Source organism: Prinia subflava, chromosome 2, assembly GCF_021018805.1.
Source record: "Prinia subflava isolate CZ2003 ecotype Zambia chromosome 2, Cam_Psub_1.2, whole genome shotgun sequence".
Taxonomy (NCBI): Eukaryota; Metazoa; Chordata; class Aves; order Passeriformes; family Cisticolidae; genus Prinia; species Prinia subflava.
Genome location: NC_086248.1, coordinates 105606854 through 105627839, shown reverse-complemented (window position 1 = coordinate 105627839; position 20986 = coordinate 105606854). Strand labels below are relative to the sequence as shown.

Here is a 20986-nt window from a genome sequence, read left to right as displayed (position 1 = left end):
CCTTTCTTTTAAAAAAGTTTTATCCATGCTCTCCATGTCCTCATTTATGCACAGCAGCAGCTGCCATGCAAAAGACAGGTTAGGATGTTCCCCTGGCTATTTGAACTCATCAGGGGGACAGTACTCACCTCTTTCATTGCCAGATACAACAGCGTAATCAATTGGTTTTCCTGAAGCTTCAACCACAGCAAAATCATAAATTAAATAATCCACTCCAGTGTTTTCCGAAACAGAAATGCTAATGCAGGAAATGAATGAAAAATCATAATGTTAGCTTTGCCAACAGTGGTTGCCCAGGCAGGCTTTGAATTTTAACTCTTTAAAGGAGAATTCTCTGTGGAAAATCTTGACCCCTCCCCCAGTTGTTTGCCAGACTTTCAGAGTGCAGTACAAACCCTGGTTTTCCAGCCAGATTTTGGGTTATCTTTGAGTAAAACCTAAGGAAAAATGTTTTATAGTGTGCAAGAGAAAAGGGACAAAGAGTCTGGCTTATAAAAGCTGCAAAGTAGAGAAACAAAAGGCAATGCCTCAACTCACATTCACAGAACCCCAAGTGTAGCAGAATTTCCTATGTTTTGCTTAAAAAAACACCCAAACTTTTTTCCTTTCTTCTGCATGGAAAAATACGAAAATGACCTGCAGGTTTGCTGTGCTTTGCACTACCTGGTGAAGACATCCCAGTTATTTAACTCAACATGAAAGCCTCACCTGATCTCACTTGTGTTGAAGCGAGGAACGAATGGACGGTTGTCAAACACACTCAGAGTTACCACAGCAGTGCCATTTAAAGGAGGAGAACCTTTGTCCTTTGCCATCACTGTTAAATGCATCTCTCCAGGTCTAGACAGGTTTCCAGTTGTAATTATCTTCCCCTCGCTCAAATCCTCTATCAGGAAGAACGGGCTCACAGTGCGATCCGGGAGGATGGAATACTCAATTAGGCCGTTTTGCCCCTGCCATCAAAGGAACAGAATTTTATGGAACTGGGAGTATGTTTAGAAGGACAGGATAAACACTGAAACAAAAGAGTCAAAAAACATCTAAATGTCTCTAGTGAAATTATTTTGAAAATAGTGATTTTTTGAAGAATGAAAGCCATGGTATGACGCATACAAATTAAAACAAAACAAAACAACAACAACAAAACAAAACAAAAAGCAAAACACAAAGCAGAAGAAAGTACCCAATACATTGGTCATTTACACAGTAAAAAAGTCTCTAATGAAAATAAGTTAGATCTTTAGAGGGGGACAGTCAGAGTAGTGAGGGTGGCACGGGGAGGACAAGTGCCACTCTGCACAGCTGAAGGAGGAGCTTCATTGGGGTCTCAATGCAGATCTCCTACAGTGCAGCAATTTTCAAAGGCAATTTCACTTTTTTATACAGAATAATTGAAAAGGCTGATTAAAAAAGGGCTGTTAGATGATTTGCAGCAATGTATCACAGCTGCAGCTATTCCAACCAAAATTATGCATGAAGAAATAGGAAGGCACCTGCTACACCTATTTTGTTGTCACTTGGAGATGTTTCATCTTGCAAATGATATAATTACTAGTGACGTTGTCATGGTGATGTGGTTGACTACTGGATGTTACTGCCAGTGCCTGGATACTATTTGATGGGTGTAGTACAGATATATCAAACAAAATTACACCTAAAAATGGGGACAGAGAGAATCAGCTGGGGTGCCACACTTCAGAGGGGTTTGGCAAGCATACATTTCCTTGCTCAAATCAGCTATATGATGTTTGGTTTTTACAGATTCTTCTACCTCAACAGTTCAAATAACTTCAGAGACACTAAATTGCTTCAGTCCTTGTATACTTCTGAAGGGCTGGTTCCTGCAGCTCTGGGTAGCAATAGGAAAAATTAAAGTAAATACAGCTGAGGAAAGATGCCCAGAGCCAGGGAGTACATCAGTGTCAAGGCCAGCCAAACTCCTAATTTTCATTTCCCAGAGTTGGTAGTTAAGCAGGATGTACTTTCTGCTGTGTTTGGTGCAGCGTGCCAGGAGGATGGGGCAGGATGTGTTTGTGCTGCAGCCCAGAGCAGTGTCAGGGTAACAGGAGGAATCACCTGGTCGCAGTCGGCGGCGCTCACGGTGAGGACAGGAGTGCCCACGGGATTCACCATGTTTATGGAAGTGGAATAGGAGCTCTGGGCAAACACTGGGGCATTATCATTCACATCAATCACTGCAACTCTGACATGGGTGGCTGCCTAGAAAACAAAATCGTGCCATGCATTTTAGAATATTTAGAAAGTCTTACTTAGCATTGTTTTTTCCTTACTTGCACATGCAACAGAAATTATAAATCAGGCTTCAAAAACACTGCAGTAAAATATTGTTTGGGTTTAATTGTGTTAACTCAGCTTCAGAGATCATCACAGGATTTTAACAGGAGGGGCAGGAATTCAGTGTTGCAGTAGGATTCTTCTTGAAAGGTGTCTGAGTAAGCAAGAACAGGATATGTTTAGGAGACCTCCACCATGCAGCTAAGGAAACCACACATTTCTGATTCTGTTAAAGAAGTGCAATATCTTTTCAAATAAAAGAAATACAGCAGAACTAGAACAATCTGCTGAAAATACTTCTCCCATGAAAAATTATCACATCACTTATAGTTGTAACAGCAGCACACAAGCTCCAGTTCCCCAGCACAGGTCAGCCAGGAAACAATTCAGGGTCAAAGCCTACCATGCATAATTTTGAAGTATTTCAAGGATACTACTACTCAATGTGGTTAAAGGCTGTTGAAGGCTGACTCTAAACATGATGAGGTGACTCATTTATTCTACACAATAAATGGCTGGGATAGATCTCCCTCTCAGTAGCTCAAAATCCACTCTGAAGGGTGGCTGTTCATTACTGTAATGGTCTCTTACCTGGTAGAAAGGGGCAGATTTATTGTTGACTGCAGTCACTGTAGGGTTGTATTTATTCATGGTTTCATAGTCTGGAGAGTTCCTTATCTTAATGATGCCCTGTATTTCATCTATTTCAAATATATTTTCTCCTTCACCTGAGACAGATTTAAACAAGCATCATCAGTTAATATATCTAAGCAGCACATAAATAGCTACACTCCTAAATTATATGTTTACTTGTGTCCCAAACACATCAAAACAAAATTTTAAGTAGTGCGTGGATAACGTAGAAGAAGAGCAGAAGTATTTTGAGTGGATGGGCATTTGAAACATGAGCCAAGGTTTGAAAATTGTATGAGCATATATTAGTAACATTCCAAACCAGGTGAAGGTGAACATTCCTGGCTTTGGTGTAAAGAGGTTAGGAAATAACACAGATAATACTAATTATGCTCATAATTGTAACAACAACAAAGTGCCAGTGCAGTGACAGAATTCCTTGTTACCTGTGAGGTTATACCGAACAAAGGCATTGTCTCCCATGTCTCTGTCTGACGCTGTGATTTTTCCAACTATGAATCCCACGGGCACGTTTTCATGGACACTGAAGTCAGGCACTGGATCAAACACAGGTGGCCAGTCATTAACATCAGTGATCTTTATCACAACTGTGCAGTAACCCCTCTTCTTCTCAGGGATTCCATTGTCTTCAGCATACACCACAACCTGGAAGTTACACACTCACTGGTAATGAGAAGCCACACAAAGAGGTTCATGCATAAGGATTTAAAAAATCTTGGTGAATTTTAAACTTTGAAATGTTCTTAGAAATGTAAAGTCCAGTTCTGAATTCCCCTCAGAATGATTTTTGGAAACTAAAGGAGTGTTTGGGTGAATTAAAAAAGTCTTTCTGTGTAGAACCAACAAATTCACCAGTATTTTTTACTTGAAGACCATAAAAAAATATCCAGTAGTGGCAACAACAAAAAGAAGATTAACTGAGAATCATATCTGCAAGATCTCAATCCAGCACTGGTTCAAGCAACAGACAGTGCTGAATACATGAGCTGTCATTGTGAAATTAGTTATTCATGTGCTGAAGTGCTGGCAGAGCAAGTGAACAATGAGCTGTGCTTGAATTTCATTATAGTCAAAAGGCAGTAGCTTGTTTTAATAATGCCTCACACCTTGAGATGCTCCTATTCCAAACCAGTGCGGAAAACATTCAAGCAGCGTTATCAAGCTAAAGCACAAGTGTTACTTGTTCTCCAAGAGAAAGATAGAGAGTTCTGAATAAAGAAGATGTAAAAAATCTAAAGCAAACCTGATACTCTGTGGGTTCCTCTTCATAATCAAAGGGGGCCGTGGAATAAAGGATTCCAGTTGTTGCATTTATCCTGAATTTTAGTCCGTGTCCATTGAGAATGCCGTATGTCAGGAGACCATTTCTACCTGTGTCATTGTCCTGAGCTTTCAGCTGCACAATCTCAGTAGCAGGGGCATGCTGTGGAGGAGGAAAGATTGAGGCTCTCACAGACTGCTTTGCTGCAATTGCCTGAATTATGTGAAAGTAACAGGTACTGCATCCAGTTACAGTAGTATAGACCTGAGAATCAAAATTATACTACTTGTTCAGCACAGTGAGAGAGTCTCTTGCTTTCTCTAATTCACAGAAAAGAGCTGTTTTCCTACCCCCGTGTCTCTGCCCATAGCTGCAATTTTCAGGGAGAAAAATGATTTCAAACAACCCAAATGTTAACCTCAAGGATCTGACTGGCTCTTGTTTCCCTTTAACAGCCTCTTCTTCTATGAAATTCAATGGGTGTTCTCAACTCCAAAGTCATGTTTCTTTCTGAGCACTATTTGGCTAATAGCTATCAAAATAAATAATCTAATTCTTCCTTTTTAACAATGTTATTTGCACCAAGATTGACAGCAGATATCAGCATTTCACTTGCAGGGCCATTTGAGACCTGATCTGAAGTTATTTGATCCAACAGGGCATCCAGCAATTCCCACTGTGTAAATATTTCACATGGAAATCAATTTTTTAAGGTTGGGAAACATGATTCTAGTTCTTCTCCATTAAACTAACTGGGAACATTAAAATTAGGTGTAGTAAGTGAAACTATGTTTAACTCAGTGGAAGAAATGGAGTAGATTTTAAATCAGTTGTGGCTGCTAAAGACAATACATGTGCATCAGCTGGGGGTCTCAAAGGCAAGGTATGTGCTCTGTAAAATACTAACATGATCAATGTGCTTCTTAAAAAAAACAAACAGCAGAATAAAGTGTGAAAAGGGTTGCTTGAAAATTGAGAGTGAAATGTTGAGCAAGATGCTTTTGCATATTTAAATGCTGTGGCCTCTTCTGTAGAGAACCACAACGGCTGAAAATCTGACTGAAATCTGGCTTGTTCTCTGCTGCTGATCACTTGTGCCAGCAAAATCACAACAGATTGTACGTGAGCAAGAGCAGAAATATTGCTAAATTAGACACTTTGCTCTGTTACTTCCCTGTGTGAAGCTCCCTTACAAAAGGCTGAGTAAGACCCTATGAGGTGCCCAGCACATCCAATAGATTTTGAATGCACCTGAATATTCTCTGTGTCAAATATTCAAAATGGAGTGGTAGTTCTTCCTTCATGGAGCCCCTCATTAGAAAAGATCCACCTTTCCTTCAAGAAGTCCGCACTCCTAGATCATTCTTGTTGTGTACTGGGATTTCTGCTTGAAATAAACCTCACAACATCATATGGTAGGACAGAAGAGCAAGTCTGCCCAGTTCCAGAAGGTTTACCTATATACTCAACAAAAGATTATTTTTATTAATTTGAAGACTTATTTTTGTGATTCACTTCGGATGGCATTTTCTTACCTCTGGCAAGCTCTCTTCTAGTAGAGAGGATGGGAAAACCGGCGGGAAATCGTTTTCATCGATAGCTTCCACCTTCACTCCAACTTCACTAAATATGGCAGCATTAGATGAGTCTGTTGCTCGTACCTTGAAATTGACTGGGAAATCTTCCAGCTCTAGATTCTTACTTGTTCTTACGATACCATTGGATGAATGGATAATGAAATATCCTGTTAAAAAAAACCCAGAAATTATTCTGGTTATGATTTCATTCGTTGAAACTGAAGATATGAATCCTCCAGTGAACACTACACATCATTTATATGAGTATTGTATGTTACAGTATTCTTCAAAGAACAAAATGAAATTCAACATTTTTACAGTGTTGACAAGAATTTCAGATATATCCAGGGCTGTAATTAACAAAAATAAATGATTCAGAAGGACAGATGGGAACCAAAAGGGAGAAAATTCAATCCGCCACTCTCCAGTCAGGTCTTCACATTCCTCTGAAACAGTTAGAGATTATTTGCCCCTCTTTCAGCTAGAAATTTTTATATTTCTTAAGAAGTCCTGTTGTTAATGAAGATGAGAAATTTTGCAACTACCTTGAAGTTCACAACTTCATACAAAACACTTTACAAAGCTGAAGTACAAATTGGCTGTTTGATGATAGATTAAAATCTGCTCTATATTTAGTAAAAAAATGTGACAAAGCACTGATGCACTTGACCAATATAAACTTACTCTAGGCACTCACATTTGTTAGGAAAATGTTGCTGAGTTAGTTTTCTACTAGAAGTTTTTGTGCTATTAGTTATTTTTTTCTCCAGCCAGAGTAACTTTATGCCTGCCCAGGTACAGCCTGATCTTCCTGCAGCAGACAGAGCACACGGCTGGTGGAGCCAGCCCTGTATCGTGTGCCTTGTGCTGCTCTGATAGAAATTCAATCACGTGCCCACACCTGATGCATTGGGTTCATTCCCACCCAATATTAATGGATAGGAACTGTGGAACTGAGGTGAGAGCAAAAGGAAGGGGAGAAGAAACCATCCCAATGCTCAGTGCTGGGCTCGTTGTTCCACACCCCCTCTTCCCGTTATTCCACATCCAGGGCTCACCCTGCTCATCTCCAGAGGCGATGCTGTAGTTCACAGGGAGCCTGTACAAGGCACTGATCTCTACAACAAACGTATCTGCAGGGGTCTTCTCTGACAGAGGGGCAGGGTGATAGGCTTCTTCCAGGAACACTGGGAAGGACACATCCATGGGAGAAACCATGACTGACACCTGCAGGGAAAAGGACATGGGGGTGATGTTTGCAGCTTTAGCAGGAACATTCCTACTGAGGTGTGAGACAGCACAAGTCCAGGCCTTGGCCAGCGAGGAGCCTGGGATTGCTGCGTGCTGAGTTTGACACTGCCCTGAAGGCAGCAAATGCTGGTGGGAAACAGCAGAAGCCTCACCAGGTCAGGCTCACCTGGATGCTTTGCTAAATACAGAGTTCCAGTTCCTCACATACAGCACATTTTAAAGGACATTTTAAAGACTAAGCAGCTCTCAGAGAGATGCACTCATCTCCAGTTTTCCACTGGAGAGGGTGTAACCAGAGCAGGAGTTTGCACAGTATTTTAAAACTGTTGTAACTGATGTATAGATTAAGAACAAAAGGTGATAGGTGGTAAATAAAAAAGGCCTGTCGCCTGAAGAATGATGGCTTATAAGTCTACATTTTAAGATTGTTGAAGGTAACTTTCTACATCTTTATCCATATAGATTTCTAGTTCCTTTTAAAATTCTGCTGTGATATTTAGTGGCAAACGATCACCAGCAAGTTATAAGGACTGTGTAAAAATAATTATTTTAACCATATTTAGATTTCTCACTCTTCAATCTAGAAATTATTTTTTCTTACATTATAGCAAATAAAGTGTTCCTTTTTATTTTCCTATCTCCTGTTTATTTATCACATACTTCCATTACATTCTTTCTGGCTGTACCCCTCTTTGACCTTGCACAGAAGTCTCCACTGCTCTAATCCTCCTCCCTGGAGCTTCTGTCTTTTCTGAAATGGAAGGATCACAATCATTTCGTGTGGTATGCCAGCAACTGCTAGGGCAGCATAACTCAGTGACTGTTATCTTGTAGCCTGAAACAGAAATAAATCTCTGACATTCTGATTCCTGGTTTGCATAACTTTGCCTAATACCCCTTTCCTGGTATAACTATGCTCAAAGCAGAACAAAATAATCTGAGGAATTACAGTAAACAGAATGCAAGGTAGAAATTTTAGTACCTTTACAGAAGTTGAAAGAGGTGGCAGACCCGAATCTGTAGCGGTGACATTCAAGGAGTAATACAGGGGAGCAGTTTGTTTGGATAAGTCTCTTGTTAACCTGAGTTCTCCTGTAGTACTGGAAAGACTAAAGAGGCCTTCTGAGTTTCCATCTGAAAACAAAAAAAGAAGCATTGGAGATATTCCCTGAAACCAGCAGAGACCAGTGACTGAAATGTATGCCCAGGAGGGAAGAGACACAAGTTGAAATCCTAATCTGTACGTGTGATTTGGAGCAAGACACCCCCTCTAGTCCAACCTCTTGGCTCAAAACATGGCCAGGAGTGAATTCAGCACAGGTTGTTCAAGGCTTTGATCCATCAGGTGAGAATCTCCAAGGGCAGCATCTCTGGGCAACCTCTTCCATTAATTACTGATCTTCACAGAGGATTTCTTACCCCTTCTATCCAGTCTGAACCCGCCAGTTCAATTTATGACCATTCTCTCTCATTCTGGTGTCATGCAGCTTGCTTTAGCAGTATCAAGTATCCCAGTAATAAACAAGATAATAAAGATTTTACTCTGTTTATATAAAGATATATAAAGATATATAAAGATTCTGTTTATAGAAAAAATATAAAGATTTTTTCTTCCATACCTGAAATATTGTAGAAAATGCCTTCATCATAACCCTTGCCTTCATCTCTTGCATTGATGTCCACTACCAGTGTGCCAGCTGTAGAATTGTCTGGGAGGATCTTGTAATATGAGGACTGGTCAAACACGGGTCCTTCTTCATTGACATCTTCCACAGTAACTGAGAAAGAATCATCACGTTTGGTGAGTTTTACCTAAATGGTTACGAGCTGGGTTTTTTCAGCTAACATAAACAAACACAGCTCCTCTGAATGAGAATATATCCAGTTATACTGATCAAAAGTAGGGCTGGCCTAGGGTTGGCTATCCTCCTTGGTAGGATACCAGCTTCACAGAAATGTCTTTTTCCCCCAACAGAACAAATTGATTTAATTTTTTTAAGGGAAAAAAAACAGCAATCAAGCACTGTTATTTTAACAAGACTAAAAATCACTGTCAACATGTTTTATCACCCTAGAAACTGCCCTTCTGTATACAAGCAGAAAAAAAACCCTGAATTATGTATTTGGAAACCTTTTCAATCAAAATGTCAATAGGTTCTCAGAAAATAGAAAAAAAAATGACGATATTGAAGGAAGTAATGTCAGTTTGTGTGGAAAATCCTCACTTTTGACACGGCAAACTTGTTTTTAGAAAAATTTCATCTGGCTATAGTGAAAAGATCACACCATCGTTTCTGATAATTAACTCTAGCAGACTGCATTACTACTGCCTCAGAATTACACATGCTGAAATATTCCCTAGGGTTAATGAAAGTTCATTTTCTGTGGTACAGTTACCTGTAATGTTTGCTGTGTCCTGGAGATGTGGCTCTCCAGGATTGAAAGCTCTCAGAACAAACATATACTGGGAATGACTTTCATAGTCCAGAGGTTGAAGGGTTACAATATCTCCAGAAAGTTCTCCAACATGAAATGAAGTTGTCTCTCCAGTTATGGTGTAATGAATGATGGCATTGTACCCTAGATCTGCATCTGTGGCTACTGCACTCAAAATCTAAAATAAAAGGGAAAAAAGTCAGCAACAAGACGTTTAGAGCAGAACAAAGAGAGTGGCAAAACATGCACACAAGATTGGTATTGACCCACAGAGTGTTTACTGACTGAATTACTCATTAATTGATTAATTGCATTGCTGGAATTCTGGCACAGCTTGTGGCAGAGCAGTTTCAGACTGCCAGGTATTTCATTGCCTCTTTCCTTGACTCCTGTAAACCACTAGGTCACATCTGCAAGGCGGATACAGAGCCAGAAATGGATGCACTGGGAGGTTGCCCGGGGAAGTTGTGATGCCCCATCCCTGTAAATGTTCAGGGCCAGGCTGGATGGAGCTCTGAGCAACCTGGTCTTACAGAAAGGTGTCCCTGCCCATGGCTGAGGGTCTGGAACAAGATGATCTTTAATGCCCCTTCCAGTATAAACCACCTCATGATTCTAAGACAGAAAAGCTTAGGAACAGAGGGATGCTGGACATATGCACAACATCTACAGCACTAAACATCTTGAAAATATGGTGCCCCTAGATCCAGTGAAAACTCAGGCTGTGCAGTGTGGAATCACTGCTGAGGACAAGAGGGAAAGGGGGAGCAGCTCTCACTCTTTGTGAGAGTTTTAGGAAGAATCAGTGGGACAGGTATTCCCCACCAAGGTCATACTCATACAAACCAAACATGCTGTGTGGTTGATTCTACAGGCTCCACAAAGTAAAAAATTATGTTCAGCAATGCACAGCCATGAGAGGTCACTGCCCCTTCCCAGTGCACAGAGGAAACAAGCTCAGAACAGGCTGTTTATTCCTAGTGCCACACACCACATGCGGAGGCTCATTCTCCCTCACAGTCACGGAGTAGGACGTTTGGGGGAACACTGGTGGGTTGTCATTCTCATCTTCCACAGCGATGCTCAGAACTAAGCTTGCAGATTGTGGTGGCTTGCCAGAATCAGTGGCCTGTGAAGGAACAACTCGTCATTAAAAACAGCACTACTTTGACACAAACCTACTCTCCCAGTTCATTTTTGCTCCAAAAATTGTGAGCTTTTGCCTCTGAAGCCTTTCTGCTGGACCAATTATCTGTCAGTGACACTTTTCTAGCCCTGTGCTTGATTAGTTGCCACATCTTCCTGCAGCTGGTATCCTCATCCCATCACATGCTCTGCCTCTCATTAACAATTAATCAAAAGCTCGAGCCTGGATGCAGATCAAACATGTCGTGTGATCAGATGTGGCACTAACCAACACAAGACTGTGATGCACAGATATCTGTGCTGTGGTAGTCAAAAGAATGAGGAAATCCCCTGCATTTTGAGGGTTTAAAGTGCCAACAAAGCAAGTTGTGAAGAGCATCCAGTATGTGGCAAACTCACAGTCAGTTTTACACTGCACCGACATCTGCCATAGAAGATTCTCATCTGTAGGTACATATACACGGTTTTCAATTAGTCTTAAAAAGTGTCCACTTTTATTAAGTTGAAGCTTTTCAGAAGACACTGCTCAATTTTTAATAAGTCCCCTCTATATCTTCCACAAGTTCTTTGACCTGTAAAAATGTCCTTCCAATATATTTGTACTTAATGGCCACTGCTGGAACACTTCTTTGTATGCACAGTAATTGATCTGATTAGTTAGCAGGAAAAATCAATGAAATCAGCTAGAATAAATAGATAACCTCATGGATGTTGAGTGAAAATTCATGCTTTTTCTTTCTTTTTTACTTGAAAAATCTCATTTCAGGTGTTTTTTTTAAAGATCTAAGGACATATATTTTGGAAAATGACAAAAAATAAGGGAAAGGGAGAAATAACATGGATTGGAGATGCAGCTGTATGGTCTAAAATGGACCCAGGAATGCTTTGCAGATGTCACAGTCAGCTGTTGTGTGACTGTGACCTTTAAAATTTAGGGTTCATAGGTAATTTATTCACCAAAACCAATTTACAGAGCAGAAAACAGAGCTCTACATATGAAACATAAGGAACAGTCAAAAATCATGCATGAATTCAAATGGAATTCTCTAAGATTAAGCGGTTTTCTTGTGATGGTTCAGTATTTTCTCTTTTTTTAATGCTGAGAATTCTGGGAACTTGCATCGAATTTGTCAACTCACCATTATTTTCAATTCATAACTGTCCATCACTTCCCTGTCTAAGGACTTCTTTGTCATCAGCTTGCCCGTAGAACTGTTCATATGGAATGTTCCAGCAAAATCATCTTGCAGAGAGTAGCTGATAAGTGCATTATCTCCTATATCCAGATCAGTAGCAGAAAATGTGCCCAGGTCTAGACCAGCTGCATTCTCAGGAGCTGATAAATGAGTTTGGATCCACGCAGAGAAAACTGGAGGGTTGTCATTGATGTCTTCAACCCTCACAGTAACCTATATTGAAAATAAGAAATGAAAGAAAAAAAGACATAAATTTGAGTTGTAGTAGTAGTTGTAGTATCCAAAGAAGAATTTTGGTTTATTTTAGTCCACGGAAGCCTGTAGGAAAAAAACCAAACAACAAAGGAACAAAATCCAAAGGAATAGATTACAATTTCAGTGTTTTTCAGCATTTGAGCACTTTCACAGTCTCTGCGTTTTTTATCTTTTTGAATTCTCAGCTGCAAGATAAGATATATGCGAGATAACACACTCTAACTGGAAGAGATGAGCAGAACTAATAACCTGAGGCTTTTTGGCTCATTCATTTGACAGAACTATGCACAGAACCAGAAATGGTGTTAAGCAGTTTCTCTGGTTATGGGTTGTTCGTAAGGAGCTCTCAGGGAGTGACACAATCTGTGAAGTTGACAATATCTCCAGATGGTAATATTTCCTCAGGATATAAAAAAAAAAAAGGAGATTAAATAGAAGCCTCAAAGCTTCACATTTGCATGACAGAAGACACTTATCTGGATTTTGCTTGATTGTTAATATTTTTCAAAGATATTTCATATTCCTTGATAACAAATATTTTTGAAATGCATATTCCATACCAAAGCAACAGCTGTGTTGGGTGGCACCAGAGAATCCACAGCTTCTACGAGGATGCTGTACAGGTCTCCTTCTTCCCGATCCAGCTGGACAAGGGCCACGATGTCTCCTTGGTCGCCGATGGAGAACCTGTCCCAGTGGGATTTCAGGGAGTACCCAACCTGCACAGCTATGCTTCCAGTCAGAGCCTTCACAGAGCCCACTGCCGTCCCTGGGGCTTTGTTTTCCTCAAGGCTGAACTCGTAGCTGGAGCTCTCAAAAGTCAGTCCAAAGCTGGTGTCATTTACCAGCAAGTAGAGAGTAACAGAGGCTGGAGAGAGAAAACAAATTAAAATAGTGAAGTCATTGCTAAAGTCTTCATAATCCGTGCTCTGTTTCCGCAAGCTCTTGAGGAACTAGTAGAAAATGATAGAAATTATCACATAGGAAAGAGGAATGATAAGAAAAAAGAAACTAATAATAATAAGGATTGGTATGTAACACAAAACGTGATGGTTTTTACAACTAATTGATTTTCCAGGATAACCTCACTTCCCTGATTACAGAAGTTTTGCTTTAGTGTGACAGAAGAGCAAGGATCACCAATCTGAAGCTAATGGGATGTGCAGATGTTTCACATTCCTTAAAAATCCAGCCCTTAATTGCTTTGGAACAAGAGAGGGGGGATGTACATAAACCATGAGGGCAACTTCTATTGTGACCACTTGTCCTATTTTAAGAAAATCAGTTGTTTTCTCCTGTTCATGATAAATCAAAGTTAACCTCCAAAAACACATGAAAAAGTTACAAAAAATATTACGTGACTGAATATTTTTTGAGGATCAGAAACTCATTTGAGGGTGATTTGCCAGCTTCTGTTTGTTTAAGTATCTGTAATTTTAGGAAGATAAAGGAAAACTGGAAAAGGAACACGTCAACAATATAATGTGAATACATCTTTTTAGAGTGACTACAACTATGGAGTCTTCGGGTTTGTACCATAAGTACAACTGCAATAAATGAATTTTAAAAAATTGTTTCTAACCAGGGTTATTAAAACCCAGTTTTCTGTTAATATGATCAGCATGGAGGAGATCAAAAGGTAACAAGCAAGTATTCATCATTGTGCAAATGTAACCTTTTCTTTAGCTAAATTCAGTCTGATTGACAGCAATGGGATTAATTTCAAATGTAAATGTTTGCAAGGGTTATGTTTATGTGGGAAAAGAATAAGGGGTAAAAAAGATGGTTTACCATTTGAGCTGAGCTGAGGAACTCCATGATCAGTGGCAACAACTGTCAGTGTAACAATCGTGTCGGCTGTGATGTGGTCCAGGGTACTGCTGAGGGTGATTTCTCCAGTGCCATTATTTATATGGAAATCATCAGAATGGGTCATGAGGCTGATCAAGGAGCAATCAGGAGAGCATTTATATTAATGACCTTGGAAGGGCCATCTACTTACTGCCACCTCTGTAAGGAGCACTCGACAGACAATATTTGCCTATTTATAAAGAACAGCTTTTAATTGCTGTCTTTAGCCTAAAATATATTGGCCTTTTATTTCCAAGTAAGTCTTCCATCATGAAAATGTGCAGTGTTCATGCCTTCAGCTCCCATTACACCCCAAAGCTTTGATGCTCCCACTAGGAGAAGGCAGATCTTGCTCACTCAGCTGCATATTCAGCAGTAGGAGAAACCCAAGTGACATTCATCTGAAGAGCTGCTGATTCCTGGCATTCTGATAACTGGATTGTTCACAAGTGATGTGTTTTAGGTAGAATGCTATCTCATAGTTAAAAATAACCTCTTTTAAGGCAGTATTTAAACATCCATAAGTTTACTGCTCATTCATTTGTCCTTCTCAATCTATGCTTTTCACATCAAGGTATCTTGGTATTTTCCATGATTTAGGGCTCATAGCAATATCTTTCTCCCCTGATTTTTCTATGCATAGTGCATTAAGGAAGTTAATTTCTCATTTCCCCCTCTCAACAAACAGAAGATAAAAGAATCAGAGATTCATTTACTTTGTACCCAGAAACTCCGGTGTGTTATTCAAAATTTCAGAAACTGCAACAAATCTTGGCTGTGGGTTTTTGCAGCTAGTTTATCGTTTGTTATTATAGACATTTGACATCATCAAATGTTTATAGACATTTGACAAATGACATTGTTTGTCATTAACGCCCTGTCTTATGACAATCATGATTTTATAAGCTCTAAAACACCCAGTAACGACTGTCCTTCTTCCAAGTATAGAAATCATAACTGATTACAGAACTTGTGAAATATTTATGAAGAGATCTTATCCTTCTTAAGATCAATAAAAATACCTTGTGTGTCTCTCACAACAGGTACTTATTAACCTCACAGGAACGTACCTGTACGAAATGACGGCGTTGTTCCCAAGGTCGAGGTCAGTGGCAGACACTGACAGGACAAACTCTCCTTCCTTTGCTGCTGCCACATGGATGCTGGCTGAGTACTGTGCCCTTGTGAACTGGGGAGGGTTGTCATTCACATCTAACACTTGGATGCTGACATGTGTGAAGTTCTAGGGTGTGGCAGGAGAAAACCATGATTCAGAAAGTGCACAGGCATTTGGATGTACAATTAAAAGGCAGTTCAGATAAAGCATAACCTGCCACTCCTTACCTGCCTCAGAGGCACTCCGTTATCAGATGCCACCAGGAGCAGCTCATACTTCTCTTTACTCTCTCTGTCTACAGAGCCAGTAACCAAAATGGTTCCATCCTAGAGAAGAGAGTGGTTCAATGCACAGATCATTCAGAAAATTCTTGTAATTCTCAAAAAGGATGAGGGATTGAAATAATCTATTCTCCTTTGGGATAGTTCACATTCCAAGCAACACCTGACCAGGAATGTCTTGGTTTCTGAACATCAACATAGATTTCCAACCTCCAGGGTACGTGCTGGTTGTGATGTGTACTAGAATGATACTGCCTACTCTTTTTTACCTGATGTATTTTACCATGCCAAGTCACTTCATGAACAGCAGGATCTAAATCTTGTTTTCAGCATTGCCAAAGCCTTACCTCCTGGATGCTGTATGGATTATCTCCATCCTCAGGTGCCAAGTAGTAAGTAATTCGTGCATTCTCTCCCTCATCCAAATCAGTAGCAGTCACATGTCCAACTCTAGTGGAATTATTCAACATGTATTCCCCTTCCAGAACCTCGAAACTGTATGGCTGATTCTGAAACTCAGGGTTGTTATCATTGACATCCAGAACAGTGATGTGGAACAGGGCACTTGAATTAAGCCCATTTATTACATTATCAACTGCCCATACCTAACAAAGTAAGAACAAAAATGTAATTTTAGTTGATTGCATTGTCATTTTAACCTCTTATAAGGATATAAAAAGGCATTCAAGGGAATGAAGTAGGGTTGAGCTGCAGAGTCTCTCTCCAAATTTACTTGTAAAGTGAATCCAGATGTAGTCTCCCTGTCCAATTCTGTGTCATTCCTTAATGAAAGTGTTCCAGGGACATCCACAGTAAATGAAGTGCTGTTGAGAATGAAGTATCCCTGAGAAAAGCCAGCCTAAAAAGAAAATATCGCTCATGTAAGTTTAAAATTATTAAGTTCAAAAAATAAACTCATTAACTAATACTTGACCTTTTTATAGGACTTCTCATTACAGAAGTACAAGTGATTTGCCAGGTTTAATAAATTAAATCCTGCACCCTGAGTTATTGGAATAGTGCACTTTTTTGGCAAACAGGAGCTGGGCTATGTGGAAGCACTTATGGGCCTTCCTGTTTGGGTCCTACACATTCTCCCTGAAGCTCTCCAAGACTTAACCCCATGATGAAAAGGGGAGCAAAAAAGAGTTCAGTGGAGTATGAACTGAGCATTTATGCTGCTCTAAAACTGACATGAGCTAGAATAATATTGCAAATCAGAAATCTCTTTCTCCAAAGCATCTCTCCAGTGCCACAGCTACATGCAAAATGTCTTTATAAAACAAGGGCAAAAGAAACCACTTGTTATAAAGCAGAGGGAAAATTTGTGATTTCCTATATTAGATGAAATGACTCTACCAGGGTCTCTTGCTCTGACTAAGCTGAGACTAAAGGTAAGTTTACCAAGTTTAGTTTATCAAGCAACATTCAATCAGAAACTATTATTTTGACACAAGAAGCAATAAGACAATTTAAAAAAATCTATTATCTGTCTGGTGTGATGCATTCATCTCGTGTACATTAACAGAAGCAAACACCACGTCCTATTCTGAGTCACATACGGAGTGGGAAAGAAGCTCTCCCCATCTTCTCTGATATAGCCACTAAACTGTTTTGTACAAGGTCTTTACTTCCTTGGGCTGGGAAGGTTTACTGCTGGGTCCAGAGAAAGCAAGACAAAGTTTTCATGAACCATAACATACTTAGTGCCAACCATTTAAGAAATCTCCTTTTGCCCATCTACTACGGTGCTTTTTTGAAGATTAATAGATAAAAGCATGTCATTTTGGTTTATCAGGATGAAATTAATGTGGTACCTACCTCGTCCTTGTCAGCAACACTGAATGTGTAGACAGGACTCCCCTTCCGATGGTTTTCAAACACAAATACATCATAAACTGCCTGACTGAATTCTGGTGGGTTATCATTGACATCTTGTACACAAACAACTACCCGTGTTTCAGTGCTCCGAGCTGGCTGACCTCCATCTGCTGCCTCCACTTTCACTTCAAATTCATTTATGGTTTCATAATCCAGCTGCTGGCCCAGGCTGAGCTGGCCCGTGCTTGAGTTGACAAGGAACACCGGGGAGGAGGTTTGAGGTCTCTGGTCAGTGATTCGGTACGTCACGAGGGCGTTGGGCCCAGCATCCTCGTCAGTGGCAGACAGTGTCAGCAGGGCACTGCCCAGCTCCTGGTCTTCAGGGACCTTCACCTCATACCTGCTCGATGAGAACACCGGGTCGTTGTCATTCACGTCATCGATGATGATGGTCAGGTCGAGCGCTGTAGATTGTGCAGGTTGGCCTTGGTCACTGGCAATCACAGTTAAGTTATAGAAGCCTTGTTCTTCTCTGTCCAGCACCTTTTGCAGCAAAATGTATCCTGAACTGTCAATATCCATTTTTCCTTCTCCACCCTTCAGAGTGTAAACCACGAATCCATTAAAGCCCTCATCCATGTCCGTGGCTGACACGCTGGTGACGTTGGTTCCTGCCGGCATGTTCTCCGCGAGGGCAATGGTGGTGTTGGTGGTACCAAACACAGGACTGTTGTCATTGATGTCTGTGACTCTGATAAACACTGTGGCATAGTCAGCAGTGCTTCCATCTGACAAGGAAATATTGAGAGTGTAGTTTTTCTGGGATTCGTAGTCCAGTGTGGTATTTGTTGAGATGACTCCCTTGTCATCGATGGCAAATGGAGCCGATTCCGTCAGCACCCGAAACTCAACTGGTATATGGGGATTTAAAGCCTCATACTCTACCTGTGTAAGATACAGCATATCATCAGTAAATGAATTAAAACACACAAACCACTGAAAAAGAAGAGTGCTTTTAACTATGTCCACACTCATTTTATGGTTGATATTGTGGATTGATCAACTCATGGTTGATGCTGTGTCTTGATTTTTACTTCTTTTAATGAATTTTCATTCAGATACTTGTTACCTTCACAGATTCTTTAAAAGAAGTAAAGATCAAGCCTTAATAGACATAAAAATGCAGAGAAGACTGCCTTTTATTAAAATGTGAATATATATAACACAGAATGAAAATAACAGACTGTACTTTAACCTTTGGTTCTGCCTTTCTTTACATGAAAAAAGGGGGGAAATTAGCTCAAGAGATCTATAAATCAAAACACTAGAACACATTACCTTCTCACTACTTTGATATGAAACCTCCCATGTGTGTTCAGACCTTCATCCAAGAAGGAGCTAGCGTGGTGCATTCTGGTACTCTGCTTGTCTGAGCAACTGTTTTGATCAAAATGAAGAGCAAGTTCTAGGGCCTCCTTTGAAAATGCCTTTATGAAATTTCTCTGATGGGAATTCTCATATCATGTCACAAGGTTTTAGACTTATCACCAAGAGAGGAGGGAATATTGCTTATCCCAAACTTTGAGCCACTAAACCCTTTGAAGGGTGTCCAATATCAACAGAGGGCTATACACAAAAGTTTTTTTTCTCAAGCAGTTCTGGGATTCACTTTATTTTGGAGACCTGCTTTGGTGTTTTTTGGGTTTTTTTTAAATGCTAAGTGGTAGCAGATGCTGTTTAAATACTTGCAAATGTTTAACTGGAAGCAAACCCACCTTTGTGGGTGATAAGCTTCATCTGAGGGATGCATTGCATGTGAAGCTTGATGTGTAGAACACACAGTATCTAGTTCCCCATAACTCAGGGAGATATGGATACTTAGAGCACCTCTACTACAACATTAGGATTTTCTCAGAGCTGCCCTGTCCTATACAGAGATAGAATAAAATTGTTCTTACTTGTGCTACTTCAACAGGAGCAATCAGCTCTTCTTCTACAGACACATTGTATGCTTTCTGAATAAACTGTGGTCTGGAATCTCCAACTGCAAAGATTTCTACTGGCACTGATGAACTTCTTGGAACAGTCCCACCTGCAAGCAAAAGGAAACAATTTCTCAGCTGATGCACAAAATACCTACTGGCCCTCCCAAAAATACACTTTTCTATGGGTACTGCCTTTTGTTTTAATATTTAATCCTTACTGCTGCTGTTGTGGTACTGCCTCAGAGGGCCTCACCAAGACCACCAAAACAAAGGATGGACTGAGCAATCCCTTTTGTACCCATATTCCCCACAAGACCCATTTTATCCATGTGGTCCTAAATTTGAAGACACAGAGCTCATATTGACCAAATTGTCAAAGAATCACAAAGCTGCAAACCACTTTGTATTCTCATTACACCAGGAGTGGGATGCCACTCCTAGGTTACATTTATTTCTGCCCTTATTCAAGTCAAGAATGTTCACTGAGTTCTGTGTTATTCTTTTAAAATAAAGAAAACCTCAATAACTCTGGCTAAGGAAATGCTGTTCATGCTGACCATCCTAAAAATGGACTTGGCATCTCCATTTTATCCACATGGATGTGCAAATAATGACCAAATTACTCAGCACATTTTACTTTCTTTTTACTCCTTATTGACTGATGAGAGAATTATACATTTCTGACTTCAGCCTGAATTTCTGTTTTCTATGCTGTGGAACCCCCGTCAGTAAGTTAAAGGAAGATGTGATTATATATATATATGTTTGCTTATTGTATATATATGTTTGCTTATATATTATATATATATATGATATATATGTGTTATTTCATATGTTCTTCCCACAGCTATAAAGAAAACAGATTTGCTATAATGTCATCAGCAGGAACAGTTTTACCAGAGATGCAGCAATTACTTTGGATAAATAAGACAGTTTATTATCTTAAACAAAAAGAGCAGATAAAATATATGGTATTATTCAAACAAAGCCTGTGAAGCTATTTGACAGCATTCCTTCAGGTAAAAAATCAAACAAAACCAAAACTGATCACCAGGAATAGCTGTGTTGACTGGTACTTAAATCCTGCCTTACCATCAGTAGCTGTTATCCACAAGACAAACTTCCTAAGCTGGTTGATTCCTAATGGGATTACGGTTTTTAAACTGATTTGTCCTGTGGATGTATCCAGTTCAAAGTGTCCATCTTCATTGCCACCAGCTAAGATGAAGCTTATCTCTCCATTTATACCATCATCCGGATCAGTGGCAGTGACCTGGAGGAAAAAAAGAATAATTTTGCTCTAGGTTCTGTGCTTCTAACAAATTTTCTCCCATTTTAGATATACATGAAAATCAGATAAAGATAGCTGCAGTTACATTTGGTTGTACCTTTGACTGTCCGCTTCCTATGTAATTCCTGGGTTAAACCTCAGTGACAAGGTTTGCTCTTGGATGCACACACACAATATCATTCCAGCAGCATGAGCAAAATTCTGCTCCTGAGGAACTCGTATCTCAGAGAATTGGTTTCATAACAATTCCAAAGGCACCAGAGGCAGACTGTTCAAGAGATTTCATCAGGAGCCATGAAATCTGCATATCTAGGTATGAACATTGATAGTGACTCCCTATAGATCTCAACTCCTATTTCCTGTTTTATTTGGTTAACTGGTGTACTATGTTAGAAAAAGTATATTGAATCTAAAAATTATCCCCCACACTCCAGCAGCCTTTCAGAAATGTTTTGCCATTATTTGAGTTCCTGGACTCTAACAACATTCAGTTTTTATTGAACACTACAACTAGTAAATTCAAGAATCCTATTTTCCTGGATATTTATTCTTTATGTGTGGAATTGAGG

At 39.9% G+C, this 20986-nt stretch overlaps 1 protein-coding gene across 1 annotated transcript in view; it reads right to left on the bottom strand.

The window, feature by feature from the left end:
- The window catches only part of LOC134547638 (protocadherin Fat 4-like), a 28740-nt gene that overhangs the window by 5797 nt on the left and 1957 nt on the right, over positions 1 to 20986 (bottom strand). Inside the window, exons 6-27 of the mRNA XM_063391785.1 lie at positions 20219 to 20399; positions 19100 to 19233; positions 17142 to 18086; positions 16054 to 16179; positions 15668 to 15925; positions 15267 to 15365; positions 14993 to 15165; positions 13863 to 14011; positions 12632 to 12939; positions 11760 to 12029; positions 10466 to 10603; positions 9436 to 9652; positions 8658 to 8816; positions 8021 to 8172; positions 6846 to 7014; positions 5746 to 5954; positions 4193 to 4372; positions 3375 to 3594; positions 2887 to 3023; positions 2077 to 2220; positions 709 to 953; positions 129 to 238 (exon numbers count right to left, since the gene is read on the bottom strand). Coding sequence (XP_063247855.1) covers positions 129 to 238; positions 709 to 953; positions 2077 to 2220; positions 2887 to 3023; positions 3375 to 3594; positions 4193 to 4372; positions 5746 to 5954; positions 6846 to 7014; positions 8021 to 8172; positions 8658 to 8816; positions 9436 to 9652; positions 10466 to 10603; positions 11760 to 12029; positions 12632 to 12939; positions 13863 to 14011; positions 14993 to 15165; positions 15267 to 15365; positions 15668 to 15925; positions 16054 to 16179; positions 17142 to 18086; positions 19100 to 19233; positions 20219 to 20399 — 4723 coding nt within the window. The remainder of the gene's footprint in view (positions 1 to 128; positions 239 to 708; positions 954 to 2076; positions 2221 to 2886; positions 3024 to 3374; positions 3595 to 4192; positions 4373 to 5745; positions 5955 to 6845; positions 7015 to 8020; positions 8173 to 8657; positions 8817 to 9435; positions 9653 to 10465; positions 10604 to 11759; positions 12030 to 12631; positions 12940 to 13862; positions 14012 to 14992; positions 15166 to 15266; positions 15366 to 15667; positions 15926 to 16053; positions 16180 to 17141; positions 18087 to 19099; positions 19234 to 20218; positions 20400 to 20986) is intronic.